The sequence below is a fragment of the Erythrolamprus reginae genome, chromosome 1 (assembly GCF_031021105.1).
Source record: "Erythrolamprus reginae isolate rEryReg1 chromosome 1, rEryReg1.hap1, whole genome shotgun sequence".
Lineage (NCBI taxonomy): Eukaryota > Metazoa > Chordata > Lepidosauria > Squamata > Dipsadidae > Erythrolamprus > Erythrolamprus reginae.
In genome coordinates this window covers 303,059,552-303,078,134 of record NC_091950.1, presented here as the reverse complement: position 1 = coordinate 303,078,134, position 18,583 = coordinate 303,059,552, and the positions used below count along the sequence as shown (strand labels likewise).

At 39.8% G+C, this 18,583-nt stretch overlaps 2 protein-coding genes across 4 annotated transcripts in view; both read left to right on the top strand.

The window, feature by feature from the left end:
- Positions 1–18,583, top strand: part of LOC139157061 (amine sulfotransferase-like) — a 95,278-nt gene that overhangs the window by 38,107 nt on the left and 38,588 nt on the right. The window contains exon 1 of one of the 3 annotated variants that reach the window (XM_070733407.1): positions 18,086–18,302. The exons of 1 other annotated variant lie outside the window; for it this stretch is intronic. The gene's annotated coding sequence lies outside the window, so the exon portion shown is untranslated. Of the gene's footprint in view, positions 1–18,085; positions 18,303–18,583 lie in introns of those variants that run through there. One more of the 3 variants, XM_070733405.1, reaches the window with a different exon arrangement.
- Positions 1,900–9,125, top strand: LOC139157062 (amine sulfotransferase-like). The gene is made up of 6 exons (XM_070733411.1): positions 1,900–2,041; positions 3,168–3,376; positions 4,747–4,873; positions 6,194–6,288; positions 7,979–8,159; positions 8,883–9,125. Exons 1-6 carry the CDS (start codon positions 1,900–1,902, stop codon positions 9,041–9,043), a joined length of 915 nt encoding a protein of 304 aa, XP_070589512.1. The 3' UTR covers positions 9,044–9,125.

Genomic DNA, 18,583 nt, shown 5'->3' with positions numbered 1-18,583 from the left:
CCTCTCTTGCTATGTCTCTCTTTTTCTCTTGCTATGTCTTTCTTTCTTTTTCTCTCTCTCTGCCTCTCTTGCTATGTCTCTCTTTCTCTCTCTCTTTCTCTATCTCTCTTTCTCTGCCTCTCTTGCTGTCTTTCTTTCTTGCTCTGTCTCTCTTTCTCTGCCTCTCTTGCTATGTCTCTCTTTCTCTCTCTCTGCCTCTCTTATATGTCTCTCTTTCTTTCTCTCTCTCTCTCAGCTGACTGCAAGCGGGAGCCCTGACGGCGGCAGCTGGACGTGCTGCTGGACACCATATATGCCAGGCCCGTAGCGCCAGCATGTACGACGTCCAGCAGCACGTCCAACCACCATGTCAGGGCTCCCGCTTGCAGTCAGCTGAGAGAGAGAGAGAGAGAGCGCTCCCTCTCACCGCCGTCATCTCCCCGCGACTGCCTGCGGCCGCTGCAGCCACCCCCCTCCTACCGCCAGTGCCCTCCCACCGGGCCACAAAGGACACTTGCCGCCGACGCCAGGAAAGCTCCAGCTGGGCGGGGCGCTGCCGGTACTTCCGTCCTGGGGCTCCCACTCGCAGCTGTCCCCCGGCTTCTGCTCGATGCCGCGGTTTTCGGCGCTCTCCTGCTGGGCCCCAAAGAAGGAAGGCGGGAAAAAGGCGCGAAGAATGAAGCTCTCCTTCTTCCTGCCTTCCTTCTTTGGGGCCCAGCAGGAGAGCGCCGAAAATCGCGGCATCGAGCAGGAGCGCACCGGTTGGGAAACGCTGGTATAAGTTACAACCGGGTTCTGAAGACCAGCCCCACACGACAACAAACCTCCCTTCTTTTGCTTTGGAAAGGCGCCTCGAGTTTCCCTCACATCCATTCATCCGGGTTATTTTTCTTTTACCGAAGGGAAGCTCTGATTGACGGCGTTAACTCACTGCAGGGCCCCTCTAATCACCGGGACTTTCAGTAGTACCCGTCTATCGGCGGCCCTGCTTGTGATACTGCCCATAGCCAAAAATGGTGTATTTACTTCCGCATCTCTACTTCGCGGAAATTCGACTTTCGCGGGCGGTCTCGGAACGCATCCCCCGCAGAAATCGAGGGAACACTGTACATGTATATATATACACAAATTTACTTACCTTTCTTCTCTCTCTATCTTTTTCATACTAAAGTGATTATATTTTATAGTGAAGTGTAAATATAAATACAAACTGTATTGAAACGGGATATGATCTGTAAAAGACTATCGAGATGTTCTTTATGTTGTTGAAAATCATAAATAAAACTGTTTATTTCTTTTTTAAAGGAAAGTAAGTGGATTTCATCACTGTTTGCATCCCATTCCATTGATCAGGGAAGAGAAGAACCAATGTCAGATTAACCTTTTTGGCACTGTTTCTATCTAAACATATCTAAACATATCTGGACGATGCTACCTTTAACCATAAAATGCTTTTTATAATTGCTACGTTCAGTCACTCATGCCCACCTGGATGGAAGACTATAATAGCTTTAACGTGGAGCTGTTCTTTGTTTTTTTGATGTTTTTTTTACAACAGCTCTTGAATTATTCAGAAAGTTCAGTGGCCAATAAAGTTGGCTTTTGGATATGATGTGACTTGACTGTCAGAGATTATATAAAACAAAGTAAGGTAAGAAAAGAATTGCAATTAGTATGTTCTTGGCACTGTAATTCAAATTTTCTCTTCTACAAAGAATAGCAAATTTACTATTTGCAATGGAAACCTTCCTGGGTAAAAATTGAGTTCATGAAACTAATTAACTAAATAATTAGGTAAAATAATCTAATGATATAAGCATGTTGCCAAAACCATGATTTTGAAAGAATTGAATTAATTCAACATTGACTATTAATATAGGAACCATTTTCAACTTCTCTATTATATCAACAAGTAAGGCAATGGAGCCATCAAAGAAGAACACATATCAATACAAAGGATGTAATTTTCTACCAGTGATCTCCTCACCTGAAAGTATAGATTCACTGGAAAGTTTTGAAATCCGAGGTGATGATATATTTATAATCACATATCCTAAATCAGGTAAATTCAAAGATGTCTTTGAAAGAAGAGTTGGTTTTGTAACCCGTGTTTTTATTCAGTTTATTCAATTATAACACTTGGCATAAAATATGAAATGCAGGTAAAATAAAGCTGTAAATCTGTATATTGACCATTTTAAATTTTACTTTACAAAGCTGACTAGAATTCTATCATACAATCATCATATATTTTAGAAGAAGCAGTTGTCTTTATACATCTCTGAAATGTTTACTATAGGAAAGTTGACTAAGTTAGAATGTAAAATAATGGAGTTGGAAGGTCTTCTAGTCCAGGGGTCCCCAACCACCGGGCCGCAGACCAGTACCGGGCCGCGGGGCATGTTCCACCGGTCCGTGGAGTCAGCAGCTGCCGGCCCTCATGCCGCCACCCCCTCCCTCCAGCGCTTCGCCTCCCGCCGGGCAAGAGGCCTCGGGAGACAGGTTCTGCCGGCCACAGGACGATGGATGGGACAGAGGGGCAGGAAGGACCGAGAGGCTCAAGCCTCTTTTGGCTTCTGCCGTGGGGCGCTTTTGCGTTTTTGGCTGGGGGGAGGCAGGAGGGCCAGCCTGACCCCCTCTCTCCAGCGCTTAGCTCCCGCTGGGCAAGAGGGCTTGGGAGGCAGGTTCTGCCGGCCACAGGACGATGGCGGGAAAGAGGGGCTGGGAGGACCAGCACCCCCATGCTTAATCCCGCCCCCAACCACGCCCCTTTCCGCCCCCACTGGGCCATAGAAAAATTGTCTTGCTGAAACTGGTCCCTGGTGGAAAAAACGTTGGGGACCACTGTTCTAGTCCACCCACCTGCTTGAGCAGAAAGCCATCTACAAGTTCAAAGAACCCTATACAAATTATATAGTTACTTCTTAAAAGCCTCCAGTAATTGATCATCATAAGTTCTGAAGGCAAGCTATTCCATTGATAGTGTTTTCCATTATTTGTATGAAGATAGATGTGAAGTATCTATCTTAGCAGTTCTGCTTTCTCTCTACTCCCCATTTCTTCTTTGCCATCTTCTCTGATTAGTGGACCAATAGCTCGACTTTTTTCTTGGTTTTTTTTAATGCATTGAACACTTTCCAAATAATAATGGCCCTGGATGAATTAATTTAATTATTTCTTATTTACAGGCACAGTGTGGACTCAGAATATTCTGAGCTTGATTCTTTATGAAGGTCATCGAGATGGAACTGAAAATATTACCCTGATTGACAGGGCACCATGGCTAGAGTATAATGTTTATAATGTAGATTTACCTAATCGCCCATCACCTCGTGTCATCTCTTCCCATCTGCCCTACTATTTGGTACCCAAAGGATTACAAAATAAAAAAGGAAAAGTAGGACATATTTTGGTAATTTGTGGGGTGGAGTGGGAAGCAGTCTGTCTTCTATTTTTCCTAGCTCTGCAACTTAATGTTTTATTGACAAATAAATGCAAATGAACAGATATTGTTTCAATATGTTTGGTAATTTGCAGACTGAGAAAAATTAACTCAAATAAAATGGGGAACTCAGAATCTCCTGCTTGGCTACAATAGAACTGAACTGAAGATATATACAGATATATTTAATCCTTCGTGTTACTTTTTCCAAAATGATACTTACAGGTGGATTGGAACGTTTTGTGCTGCATACAGTAGTCAGTTTCTATCTAAACATATCTGGATGATGCCAAGTTGAGGATTGCTTCCTTTAGCCATAAAATCATTTTTACAATTGCTACACTCATGCCCTCCTAGATGGAAGACTACAATAGCTATAATGTGGAGCTGTTATTATTTTTTTACAACAGCCCTTTAATTATTCAGAAAGTTCAGTGGGTGCAAATGTAGCAAGGTAGCCATTGTGTATTGTTCAGGAACTGCATACATTGTACTTTTGCTTTGGAAACTACATCGCCTCTGTCTGGTTCTGGTTCTGATTCAAGTTTCCTAGTTATGATCTTTAAAGCCCTTCAAGAATTGGGAACAGATCACTTGAAGGACCTCTGTCCTCAGTTACATCTACCCATTCCATAAAGTCCTGTAGAAAAGGCATGTTGGGGAACCTATCAGCTTGAGAGTTTTAGGCATGACCTAGGCAGATCTTTTTTTGCCATAGCCCCTAGTACCCTATTCTTCCCAAGTGAGCTTGGTTTTAACCTTACTGGTCTTCTGGAAGGCCCTCTAAATGATTTTTCTTATGAGCTTCCGGCTTGTATGATAAAACGTAACTTCTAATCTAAGGTGATTGTATGATACGTTAATTAACGTATTCTCTGTATGCTTTGCCGCCATTCTGGGTTGGTTTGTGTGGGGGATTTTGTCTTCTTTTTAAATTCAAATTGAGATTCTTAATGGTTTTTATGTATTTTATTTAATAAATAATTAAAAGTCATCCAAAGTCACTATATAAGATGTACAGCTATACAAATAGATAGATAGATAGATAGATAGATAGATAGATAGATAGATAGATAGATAGATAGATAGATAGATATAGATGGATGGAGAGAGAGAGAGAGAGAAAGAGGGAGGAAGGCAGAGAGATGATAGATTATAGAGGGGTGTGTGTGTGTGTTTGTGTGTGTGAGAGAGAGAGAGAGAGAGAGAGATTGTAGATATACTTTTTCCATGGGAAATTAACATATTGTGAAATAAAATACAAATAGATTCATTCTCCCTGGAGTCGCTGAGAGTTTTGACTAGATACTTTCTTTCTTGTACAGATTATTTACGTGTTTAGAAATCCAAAGGATGTCTTGGTTTCTAGCTATCATTTTTACAAAATGATAACCGTGGTGGAAACATCAAGAGAGTTTGATGTTTACTTCGAGAGGTTTTTTGCTGGCGAAGGTAAGAACTTAATCAGACTAATTTTTCGTCTTGAACAAGGGATATGAATTCAGTCCAGTTCAGTTATTTTCAATCCTCATTGAATAATTTGAATAAACTATATGCAAACAGTTTATAATGAGATGGATGAGTGGAGAAGAATGCAGGATTCCTTAAATAATTCATGATGCAAAAGTGGATGGGAGAGGCAAGAGAAGGCAGCTTATTAAGGAAGAGTGAGAAGAAATAATAGGATCCATTTAATGTAGAGAAAAATGGATAGAAGTAAGTTGTTGGATTTAAAATCAGGGTGTATTATTATTATTATTATTATTATTATTATTATTATTATTATTATTGTTGCTGTTATTGTGGACAAGTTGGCTTTACACCAGAAAGAAAAATGAGTGGATCTTCTTGCAAAAGCATCCAAGGGCCCCCTCCCTTCACTGGTGCCCTCTTGGATGTAGGCATCACAACAGAACCCACTCATTTCCCCTCCAAAGTGTTACCTATTTACCTAGGTGTCATAGAACATTCAGACTGCCAGGAGGACAGAAACTGAGGCAAGTAATGGAGGCTCACTCTACCATGCAATGCTAGGACTTGAGCTACTGGAGCAGAGACTGTCATTAAACCACTGAGTCACTGCACCTTATAAATCAGGTGGGATTATGTTGTGAATAATGGACAGAATCTAAAATGAATACAAATCAATAGTCATTTGAAAAAGTGTAGAGTTATCCTTATTTTAAAAAAATAATATCAGAAAGCTTAAAAAAATACTCTCTAATATGAAATCACATGGGGAACAGCAGTGGATTGCTCCCCTGTTTGGCCCTGTTTGGTGAACCTGTATCAACAGCCACAGAAGGCTCCTCCCCCTTACCCAGGGCATTAGCAAACCGGTAGCGATATAATTTATAACCCACTATTGAAGGGGAGCATTTAAGGATTGGACATAGAAGAGAGCTAATGGGAGTAAATCTGATATTTGCAAATGTATAAAAAATTAATTCAGACTGTCCAAAGATCCAAAGCAAAAGAAACGTAACAATATAGCAGCATCTTGACAAAACTCTCCCCTTAGCAAGTGAAAGTATGCAACCACATTACTTACGGCTCTCATTCCTTCTCTCTCCTCTCCACATTCAGTGTTATTAAAGTGCCCCTTTAGTTGAGCTTTGATCTATAGGCCCATCAGGTCATAAGGATAAGTGGAAAGAATTCTAGCATTCAGAATGTATCCCTGAGACGGATTGTTAGTTGGAACATTGCAGTACCCAAGTGACTTTGAAGATTGCACTCATATTTATGCCAAATTCATTTCTTTCCTATCAGTGCCCAGTAGTTTGTGGCTAGACCATGTAGAAGGCTGGTACACTCATAAGGGTGATTTCAATATTCTCTTCCTTTCTTTTGAAGAAATGAAAAAGGTAAGCTGTGTCCATTTTGTGTAGTGCAATATGAACAACCATCAATCACAAAATGGTTTAGAAATGATGGAATGCAGGGGTGAAATCCAGCAGCTTTTGACAGGTTCTGGAGAACTGGTAGTGGACATTTTGAGTAGTTGAGAAAACTAGTAGCAGAAGTTTTTTTAATAAAGTTTTTTATTAACTTGTTGCGTATATCCTAAGATTTTTTATTAATATTGCTTCTTCATTGCTTATTTGACCCCTATGACAATCATTAAGTGTTGTATCACATGATTCTTGACAAATGTATATTTTATTTTATGTACGTTGAGAGCATATGCACCAAGACAAATTCCTTGTGTGTCCAATCACACTTGGCCAATAAAAATTCTATTCTATTCTATTCTATTTTTATAGGCAAACAAACATAGTTAGTACATGATTAATCCATCAATGCATCATCTGTGTGCTTCTTCTGTATCTTCTCTCTATTCCTCAATTATATCTCATATCCTAGTACTTATCATTTCATTTGTTATAACATTTCACCCTCTTTCTTTAAAATATAACTCTATACTTACCTCTTCTCCAACCAATCATAACATTTCCCCCATATCTGAAAATATTCCGATTCCTCTCCTTCTTTAAGTATCAAGGTCAATCTATTCATTTCTGCACAATCCAATATTTTCTTTAAACATTTCTTGTTCCATAAGGATTTTCTCTGCCTTCCATCTTTGTGCAAATATGCAACCAAGTATATATTTTCCTTGCTAAATTCCTCTGGTAAGATACCCGTTCGGAACATTTCCAGTTTTAAATCTATATATAGCTGTATCATTTCTTCTAACCATATTTTAATTTTCATCCAATCATTTCTTGCTTCTGGGCATGTCCAACACATCTGATAATAGGATCCAGGGAGCTGATGACATTTCCAACATTTTGCAGATTTATCTTTAAACATTTTTGCCAGTTTTTCAGATGGCATATGCCATCTATAAAACATTTTATAATGTTTTTCCTGATATGCTGTGGACATTGTTTATTTGTAATTCTTTTCCCATAAGCCTTGCCATTCATCTAACTCAATTGAATAACCAAATGTTTTTGCCCAAGCTATCATTGTTTCTTTTACCTGTTCTGCTAGTTCAATACTGAGTAGGTAATTATATAGTTTTTTTAATTATGTTTTTGTCTGTTCCTGTGAGTGTCTTATCCAGTTCTGCCATTTCTAAATAAAAACCATATTGTTTAATGTATTTTTCATATCTTTTCATATCATATTTGCATATGAGCATACCAGTCTAAATCAATCCCGTTCTTATATTTCTTGCTTCCCTTTCAATTCCCCCTTGTCTGTTAAAATATCCGTATATTTAAGAATGTTACTACTAATAATAATTTTTAGATGTATTAATGCTTCCATTGTTGATAACCATACTGGTGGTTTCAAGTAATGTTTATCCCATACTTGTAGTAGTGCATTTCTTACATAATGTCTTTGAAAATAAGTGTGTATCACTTGAACCACTCTAAGTTATTTCTTAGAACAATTGTTTTCAGTAAGAAAGAAAAATTACGAGTAGGGGAAGTGAGAGACAGCATTGAAATGCGAGTTATGTATAAGATAGTGATAATATTAAGAATTCCCCATCTTTTCTCCATTGTTATGGATGACCTAATATAAAGCTGTATTAAATTGCAGGATCTGAGAAGCTCTGTACTGAAAATATGCAACTTCCTAGGAAGAGAACTAACTGCAAAGGTGGTGAATGATGTGGTGGATAAAGCTACCTTTGATCGCATGAAAGCGGATTCTAGAACAAACTACGCATTCATGGATCCTACCCTAGCAGACTCTAGCCAAGGGGTCTTTCTTCGTAAAGGTAAATCTATAGAAATTTATACTCTAAGAGTTTGCTTATGATGATTTGATTTGATTTGATTTGATTTGATTTGATTTGACTTGACTTGACTTGACTTGACTTGACTTGACTTGACTTGATTTGATTTGGAAGGCTGAGTCAACCTTGAGCTTGATTAGATTTGATCTGCCAAACTGCTGTCAGCATGTGATCAGCAGAAGTAGCCTGCAGTCCTGCACTCTAACCACTGTTATGGTTATGGTTTAGAGCTAATCTCTTCCTGGTGCCATGTCTCAGTTTTTTTGTTTGTTCCTCTTTTATAATTTAATTATATCTTCCTGCCTGTCCTGTATATTGTTTGTATTTTACAATGATTTTGGTATTTTCTTTTCAAGTGTGTCTGGCATTTCTAATTACTTTAGCTTGCTTCTTATCTTAGGGATATCTGTTTTTATGTTTCTTTTTATTATTCTAATTTCTTTGGCAGTTTTTAGTTTCCCTATTCCCGATTTCCTTAGCAGTTTCTAGTTTCCCTGCGGCTTTGGTCTGGCTTTGTCTGGTGATGTCAAGAGGTTTCTGGTCTTGCTTTTCTTGTGATTTACACTGTCTCAGTGTAGTTCCCTTTCCACAATACATACATTCCTACATACACAAAACTTCATTTTGATGATAGGATGACACAAACAATCTCTAATTTAATTGAATACTTAAACTGTTGATATATTTTTAACCATTGTTTTCCAGGCACTGTTGGGGACTGGAAGAACACCATGACTGTTGCCCAGAGTGAAAGGTTTGACCGTGTCTTTAAGGAGAGGATGGAAAAGCTGCCTTTCAAGTTCTGCTGGGATATTCAGGAGGATCCTAAGCCTATTCCTAGCTCGGTGGAGGGAAATAATGTGTGATATGTGCTTTCAAATGGCTTGAATCAGACTATTCCTCCAAGAATGGTCTTTATTGTAATGTTTAATTCTCAACATTGCGGAAAACAGAACAAAGCAACATTATATGTTGCCCCACTCCAAGTCCTTGGAGAGGGGCAGCATATAAATCCAATTAATAAATATATAAAATAAATAAATTCTATGCTATTATTAAATATAATAGAAACTGTAGAAAACAGTTGATAGTACATATCTCTGAAATTCTTACTATCATTTGTATTTTGATTCCACAAATGAGGCCAGATGCCGTAAAGCTTTGACATTGTCCAGCTAGTTCCTATATATACTTTTTTAAAAAACAATTTGCCAAGTCCCAGCATCAGATTTCCTTATATGGCTAAGGCCCTTTCCTTTGGCTAGTAATGGAACTACATTGGTATAAAATTTGCTGTCCTTATTGCTGATAACTATCTGCATCTATTACCTCCCATTTGTCGCCAGGCATGGGGGAGTTAGGATATTCCTTCCCCTAGGCCATTACAAGTTATGTATGGTATGTTTGTGTGTATGTTTGGTTTTTATAATAAGGGTTTTTAATTGTTTTATTAAATTGGATTGTTACATGTTGGTTTTTTTCACTAGCCGCCCCGAGTCTGCGGAGAGGGGCGGCATACAAATCCAATAAATAATAATAATAATAATAATAATAATAATAATAATAATAATAATAATAACAACAACAACAACAACAACAACCTTCCTTTTATAGGGAAGGTTTTTGAGAAAGTGATATTCAGCTCTTGCGGTCATTGGATGAAGCTGATTATCTAGACCAGAGGTCCTCAAACTTGGCAACTTTAAGACTTTTGGACTTCAACTCCCAGAATTCTCCAGCCAGCATAGCTGGCTGGAGAATTCTGGGAGTTGAAGTCCACAAGTCTTAAAGTTGCCAAGTTTGAAGACCTCTGATCTAGACCCTTATCAGTTGGATTTCAGGCCCAGCTACAGCACTGAAACTGCTTTGGTCATGCTGATGGATGATCTCTGGCAGACCCGACATAGAGGACATTCCTGTAATGTGGTGCTTCTTGATCTCTCAGTGGCTTTTGATACAATTGACCATAGTATCAGTCATTGTTGGTACAGGGACAGAGGTCAACTTCCAGGGTCCTCCTTTGTGGGGTGCCTCGGGGGTCAGTCCTCTCCTCCTTACCATTTAAAATCTACATGAAACCACTGGGTGAGGTCATCCAATGGCACGAGGTGAGGTTCAAGCAGTACACTGACGACACAGTTGTACATATACACCCCATGTCAATTCAGTTAAGCAGTGGAAGGGATGTGCCAGTGCCTGGAGGCTGTGAGGGTCTGAATAGGAATGAACAGACTTAAGCTCAACCCTGTCAAGACTGAGTGGCTGTGAGTATTGCCTCCCAAGGACTGTTCCATTTATCTGTCCATCCTTAACTCTGGTAGCAAAATCACGCAAAGGGTCATGCATGTGGGTGCATTTTGGTGAGGTTTTTTGCTTCTCCACATGCCACATCCCTGCATGCAGAGAAGGAAAAAACCTCGGGGAAACACGCCCGCACACACATTCCTGTGTGCTATTTTGCTACTTGCACAGGTGCAGGAAGCATAATTGTGCTTGATCCAGCACTCATGTTCCAGAGCTATGGAGCTGTGCACAATTAGCCCTTCCAACAGCAGCCTACCTGATCTCCCAAGTATAATATAAAGCAGTTTTATTGCTTCCCACGAGCTTCATGCTATTCCTTCTTACATCTTATACTATAATTTTGCCAACCATGCCAGATTCATTCATGTCCATCCATTCTGGAATTCCCTGGGTGTTTTTAAAAAACTTGACCCTTTATGCTGGCTTATTATATACGGTAAATGATATTTCTGGGATCTCTGATGATAAAAGATGGAGGACCACTTTGGTTGCTGAAATTTTTCCAAAGATTAAGTCTAATGCAAAACATTAGACTTGATGTTTCTTTCTGCAGATAAGAGGTTACTTCTAGCTTCCCCCATCAACTACAATATAGTTAACCTTTTGTCATTCTTGATTCTGTATATTTTGATGACAATATATTTGTTAATGTAATTAATTAATGCAATCTTAATGTACTAACTGATTACTCTCAACAGCAATATCAAATAAAAAATTAAAGGTAAAAATGTGTGATTTAATTGATGTGCAATTGAGGTTACTGTCTTACTATGGAGTTTTAGAGACTGCTACTACTTGCTTATCTTGCTTATGTGTGCACAATAATAATAATATCTGTAAAAGAAAATACCATAATAAAATACATAAGTGGTAAATAAAAAGAACATAAATTTGGGGGCCAATTATGATCGTCAGCAAAAAGAATCAATTTTGATAATTACATTACCTGTTGATCAGTTCTATTTGGTATAACACGTTCTTAGTTGAATTTCCTGGTCTATAAGCTTAGCCGTTCCATTTACACTGTGTACTTCCTGCAGAGGAAGTACGAGAGCTTGACATTCAGGTCTGCATGTGCTGTTCTTTCAATAGAGATTTTAATTCAAAGTTTAAAAGGTGCATAGAATTAATAATCAAATAGAATACAAGCAAAACCTTTGAAGGCTGGGACATCACCTATACATCTGCTCTCATGATATGGCTGATGACTTAATTATTGAATGGCTCTGTACGAAGTCGATTCCTGTTTCTGGGTGGTTGACATGCTCTGTCAATTCCCAATATGCTTCTTAAAAAGTGGGCCTGAAATTGTTCAAACAAGGTAGCTTTTGTAAGAGCACACAATTCCACACACATGGCAATCTACCCAGTGATGGCAAACCTTTTTTTGCTCGAGTGCCAAAAGAGTACATGGGCCCACACCCATAATGCAGTGCCCTACCCCACGCATGCGCACACAAACCTCCCCCTGTGTTGCCCCTCTGAGCATGTGTGCAGGTCTCACTGAAGCCTCCAGACTTCTGTTAGGTCTCTTGGACCCTTTTCCCCACTCCCTTGACTTCAGGAGTAGTGATGGGCGAACCCAACGATGTTCGGGTTTGGCAAGTTCGGATGAACTTTAGGCAAAATTCGGCCAAACCCGAACCGAACCCGAACCTGAACCCGAACGGGGAATCCCACCAAGAGATTCCGGGGGTGGAGCTTTGACATCACGTATACCGGCAGGTTGCTAAGGATGCCAAGGTGATCACTTCCTGGATTCCATGGAATCCAGGAAGTGATCACTTTGGCGTCCTTAGCAACCTGCCGGTGACGTCAAGGCTCCGCCCCCGGAATCTTTTCATGGGAGAGATTCCCCAGCTCCTTCAAAGGGAGGTCTTCACAGAAAAATAAACATTGTTATTTTTACGAAAAAGGACGCCGCAGCAGCGCTGCAAGCAAAGGGCAATCCTTTCACGTAAAAATAAACACTGCAAACACACACAAAAGACAGAGACAATTATTACAGGACTATTATAATAACCATAGAATGCAGAATAGGACTATACAGAATGCAGAATAACAGGGTTGGAGGTCTTCTAGTCCAATTCCCTGCTCGAGCAATAGATCCTATACCAGGGATCCCCAAACTTGGCAACTTTAAGACTTGTGGACTTCTATTCCCAGAATTCTCCAGCGGCTATGCTCCAGTCAGCTATTATGACATGGCTCCCCAAATCAACACAGATTGTGAAAACTTTTGTATTTCATTTGGAAACCAAGGACCCAGAGTATAGAGGAAAAATTGTCGAAGTGTGGAAGTGTGGAACTCATTGCTGGACTCCATAGTGTCATCCCCAAACCCCCAACACTTTACCCTTAGATTATCTATGGTTGACCTATCCAGATTCCTAAGAGGTCAGTAAGGGGCGAGTACAAGTGCACTAGAGTGCCTTCCGTCCCCTGTCCTATTGCTCTCCTATATCTCCTATACCTTTCTTCTATTCCTATATCTCTTCTATTCTTTCATTGATATGTTCTATTACTAGTAATAGATAGATATGTTCTATTATTTCTTAGATATATTTTAATATGAGTATCTCCTCTATAACCTTCATCATGTATTTTACTATGTGTATATAGATATATACCCACTAAAACCCTCATTGTATATTGGACAAAATAAATAAACAAACAAACAAACAAACAAACAAACAAACAAACAAACAAAAAATCAATTTCGATCAACTCCCCCTGTGTTGCCCCTCTGAGCATGTGTGCAGGTGTCACTGAAGCATCCAGACTTCTGTTAGGCCTGTTGGACCCTTTTTCCCACTCCCTTAACTTCAGGAGTAGTGATGAGTGAACCGAACGAAGTTCGGGTTCGGCAAGTTCGGATGAACTTTAGGCAAAATTCAACTGAACCCGAATGTGGAATCCCACCAAGAGATTCTGGGGGTGGAGCTTTGACATCACGTATACCGGCAGGTTGCTAAGAACGCCAAGGTGATCACTTCCTGGATTCCATGGAATCCAGGAAGTGATCATCTTGGCATCCTTAGCAACCTGCCGGTGACGTCAAGGCTCTGTCCTCGGAATCTCTTCATGGGAGGGATTCCCCAGCTCCTTCAAAGGGAGGTCTTCATGGAAAAATAAACATTGTTATTTTTACGAAAAAGGACGCCGCAGCAGTGCTGCAAGCAAAGGGCGATCCTTTCACGTAAAAACAAACACTACAAACACATACAAAAAAGAGAGACAATTATTACAGGACTATTATAATAACCATAGAATGCAGATTAGGACTATACAGAATGCAGAATAACAGGGTTGGAGGTCTTCTAGTCCAATTCCCTGCTCGAGCAATAGATCCTATACCAGGGATCCCCAAACTTGGCAACTTTAAGACTTGTGGACTTCTATTCCCAGAATTCTCCAGCGGCTATGCTCCAGTCAGCTATTATGACATGGCTCCCCAAATCAACACAGATTGTGAAAACTTTTGTATTTCATTTGGAAACCAAGGACCCAGAGTATAGAGGAAAAATGGAGAGGCGCACACTGCAAGATGCTTGAAGTCTAGTGAGAAGTTTCCAGTCTGTGTTGATTTGGAGAGACATGATATCTGCTGGTATTGGTCCACTGTGCTTCATTAAATCCAGGCTCAATGCAGCCATCTACTGGGAGATTTTGAAGCACTTCATGCTTCCTCTGAAGCTGAGTTTTAAGGGGATGCTGACTTCAATTTTCCAGCAGGACTTGGTACCAGCCCACATTGCCAAAAGCACCAAAACCTGATTCAATGATTACTGTGGGATTACTATGCTTAATTGGTCAGCAAACCCCATAGAGACTCTATGAGACATTGCCAAGAGAAAGATGAGAGACATGGTACCGAACAATGTGGAAGAACTAAAGGCCGCTATTGAAGCATCCTGGTTTTTCATAACACCTCAGCAGTGCCACAGGCTGATAGCTTCCATGCCATGCCGCATTGAGGCAGTAATTGTTGCAGAATGGGCTCAAACCAAGTTCTGAGTACATATGCATGCTTATACTTTTCAAAAGTCCGATATTGTTCCATGTACAATCCTTGTTTTATTGATTCCATGTAATATTCTACTTTTCTGAGATGGTGAATTTGGGGTTTTCATGAGGTGTACCCCATAATCACTATAATTATGACAAATCATGGCTTGAACTATCTTGCCTTGCATGCAATGAGTTTCTCTCATATATTACACTTCACCGTTTTAAGGTGCATTACTGAAATAAATGAACTTTTGCATGATATTCTAATTTTTTGAGTTTCACTTGTATATAAAATTATTATCACAGATTTGGAAAGATTTGGGAGACTGAGAAAAATTACAGTTCTCTTTAGAAGGAAGAATCACCACCATTAAAATGAATATCTTACCCAAAATTTAATATTTACTCCAGACAATCCCAATAAAATTAAACAAAAAATTATTTGAAGAATTAAATAAAATAACTTTAAAATTCATTTGGCAAATGAGTTAAAAAGATGCCATTGAAGTGAAGATCCACTTCCTTGTACTTTTCTAGTACTCCCCTTTGGAAATAATGCTTGCCCCAACCTTGAAGCTAGTTAGAATGGAGCTGTTCTGAAGCGCCTTTTAAACTGCTTTGAAGAATACTTTTCTATGCTCTTGCTTTAAGGCAATTATGAATATTAATTTACCTGATTGTAGTTATTCAATGTTTATGCTATGGATGTTTTAGTGTTTGTAAGCCATTGATAATGGTCTAATAGCATCAAATCATAAATCTGATCAACTTTTTAATTTATTGGTGAAGTACATCAAATGAGTTATGAATAATAATAATAATAATAATAATAATAATAATAATAATATATTGCAGTGATTAAAATGAACAAAAGGGGAAAGTGGGAAAAGGAATTTGAGAGAAAATATATGATATTTATTCATTCATTCGTTTGTTTGTTTGTTTGTTTGTTTGACTTCTATGATGCCCCTCTCCGAGGACTCGGGGAAGCTTAAACACATAATAAAACAATCATTTCATTCAATCAGCTTCCTCTCCACACATTCATTGGCCAGGGGGCAAGAATCTAATAGTCCCAAGCCTGGCGGCATAAGTGAGTCTTAAGACTCTTGCGTAAGGCGAGGAGGGTGGGGGCTGTATGAATCTCCGGGGGAGCTCATGCCAGAGAGCTGGGGACCCCACAGCGAAGGCTCTTGCCTTAGGCCCCACCAAATGACATTGTCTGGTTGACGGGACCTGGAGAAGGCCAACTCTGTGGAACATAACCGATCACTGGGATTCATGCGGCAGAAGGTGGTCCCTTAGGTATTGTTGTGATTCCGTCTGAGGCCCCTCAGGGAACGGCTGGCCCTCTGCCGGCTCTCTGCTCAGAGGGGGAGGATGAGGAACAGGGAACGGCTGACCCTCTGCCGGCTCTCTGCTCAGGGGGGGAGGATGAGGAACAGGAGGGAGACGAGGAGGAGGAATCTCAGCCCGAGGGGGAGCTCTCCCCAGCAAGCAGCCTGGATTCTTTAGATGACCAGGCACAAGGAATAATAGATTTCCGGCAGAGAAGGGCAACCCAACGAAGGGGACAATTAGCCAGGTACTTCAAGCACTGAATGGGCAACAGCTGGGTTTGGGTGTGGTGCTCTCCGGAAAGGCTAAAAAGGCAGACCCACCCTTCCTGGTTTGTGGAGAATTATCTTTGGGAGTCGTGAGACCTGGCTGTGATCTTTGGCGTCTTGGAATTCTGGCTTGTGACTTTGAATACTGAAACCTTGAGGGGGAAAGGTGGGTGTGCCAGCAAGAGGTCTGCTGTGAAGGCTCATAGCCTGCCTGTGGGGAAGAACAGGTTTTCCTCTGTGTTTATTTTCAAATTATAAAGTGCTTTTGTTTCTACCAGCGTGTCTGGCTGTTTTTTCCAGTTGGTGCTGAAGTCTGGGGGCACCCAGACAGAACAGGTATTTTGGCTCGATATCATGTAGGGCTTTATAGGTCATAACCAACACTTTGAATTGAGTCCGGAAACCAATTGGCAGACAATGCAGACCATGGAGTGTTGGTTATATTTTAGATCATAAAAATCTTCAGAAGAGTTGTGACTATTATAATTTCCATAGGAATATAAAATAAGATGTTTTGAACTGATTGTTGCTCAGGGTTAATTCAGAGTCTGCAAAATATAAAATATAAAACAAGATCTAAGTATTGCCCACAAGATCATATGCTGCAACGTCCTGCCTGTCGGTGACTACTTTAGCTTCAACCACAACAACACAAGAGCACACAACAGATTTAAACTTAATATTAACCGCTCCAAACTTGACTGTAAAAAATATGACTTCAGTAACCGAGTTGTCGAAGCGTGGAACTCATTACCGGACTCCATAGTGTCATCCCCAAACCCCCAACACTTTACCCTTAGATTATCTACGGTTGACCTATCCAGATTCCTAAGAGGTCAGTAAGGGGCGAGTACAAGTGAACTAGAGTGCCTTCCATCACCTGTCCTATTGCTCTCCTATATCTCCTATACCTTTCTTCTATTCCTATATCTCTTCTTCTACTCTTTCATTGATATGTTCTATTGCTATATCTTCTTTTCTATTATTTCTTAGATATATTTTACTATGAGTATCTCCTCTATAACCTTCATCATGTATTTTACTATGTGTATATAGATATATACCCACTAAAACCCTCATTGTGTATTGGACAAAATAAAAAAAAATAAAAAAATAAAATAAAATAAAAATAAAAATAATAAAAATAATAAAAATAATAAAAATAATAAAAATAAAAATAAAAATAAGTAAGTAAGTAAGTAAGTAATTAAGTAAGTAAGTAAGTAAGTAAGTAAGTAAGTAAGTAAGTAAGTAAGTAAGTAAGTAAATAAATAAATAAATAGTGTGCTCAGTGATGGGTTTTAAATCCCATCGCTACTGGCTCGCACACATGCATGACATTTCTATGCATGCGCAGAAGTATCTGGGGTGGGTGGGTGGGTGGAGTCTCCCGCCACCACCACTGCTTTGTAGAACTGTACCGTACTGGTAGCAACTGACTGCTGAGTATGCTCCCTGCACCACTTCCATTTACATTACAATAAATAAAACCACTTATTCACTCTCTGTCCTTCCCCAGGAATTAATGGTCGACCATTCAAAATTCCAGAGTCTGACAAGTGAGAATTGCAGGATACATCCCAAATCTTCCACTGCTCTAGTCACTAAAATTACAACGTGGAATACAGCAATGATAAAGGCTGAAGAAATCAGTTTCTTCATCAACAGGTTTTGTTACATCCTGAGAGGCCCTGAGTTGCACCACATGTTGGTGGTGTTTAACTTTGTGATTTGCAGAATGTTAATAATAAGCACTTTGGAATCCAAAGCTGCTATATTATTTTCAAATCCGCACAGAAGTTTAAACTGTTGAACTTCACAACGGCCTGTAGCTGACACATCTAGAACTCAGCAAGTGTGCAGAATCACTTTTAGCAAGACCCAAACACGGCTCACGTGCCCTGGTCATGCCTGTCAAAACATGCAGAATCATAGCTTTGCATTTATCCCTAAGAAGGCTGGAAGGGGTGGAGTGAAATTCAATACAGGGGGAGGGGAGATGAAGGGGGCAGTTGTTTGTGTGTAAAACTGAAAGGAAAAACTACAAAGCAAGTGCAGGCTTAGCACCCTTTTTATCTGCGTGGCAAAGGTTGGGTTATAAAGGGAGTCAGCTAAACTATAAAAAGCTTTCCAAAGCTTTCCATTCAGCTCTCCCCACAATTTTAAATACAATAACTGCTGCACCGTCCCCTCGTTCATCAAGGTAAGTCACTTGCATTTTGACACCCTTTTTATGCGCGTAGTAAATTTAGCAAATTAAGTTGTCAAAGGGAAGGAAATTAGAGGGCAGAGGCAGAGTTTAGCTGCAAGACTAAACTGGGGAAGAAGGAAGGGAGAAAGATCAACAAGTCTTTTCCCTCCAGCGTTTTTGTTCTGCTTCGTTTCCTTCATTGAAAAAAAATTGTGGTTTTGTGGAGGGAGGGGCTAAAGCAAGAGAAATGTTTTTGAAAGGTCATCTGGGAGCTGCCACCCTTGATGCATGGA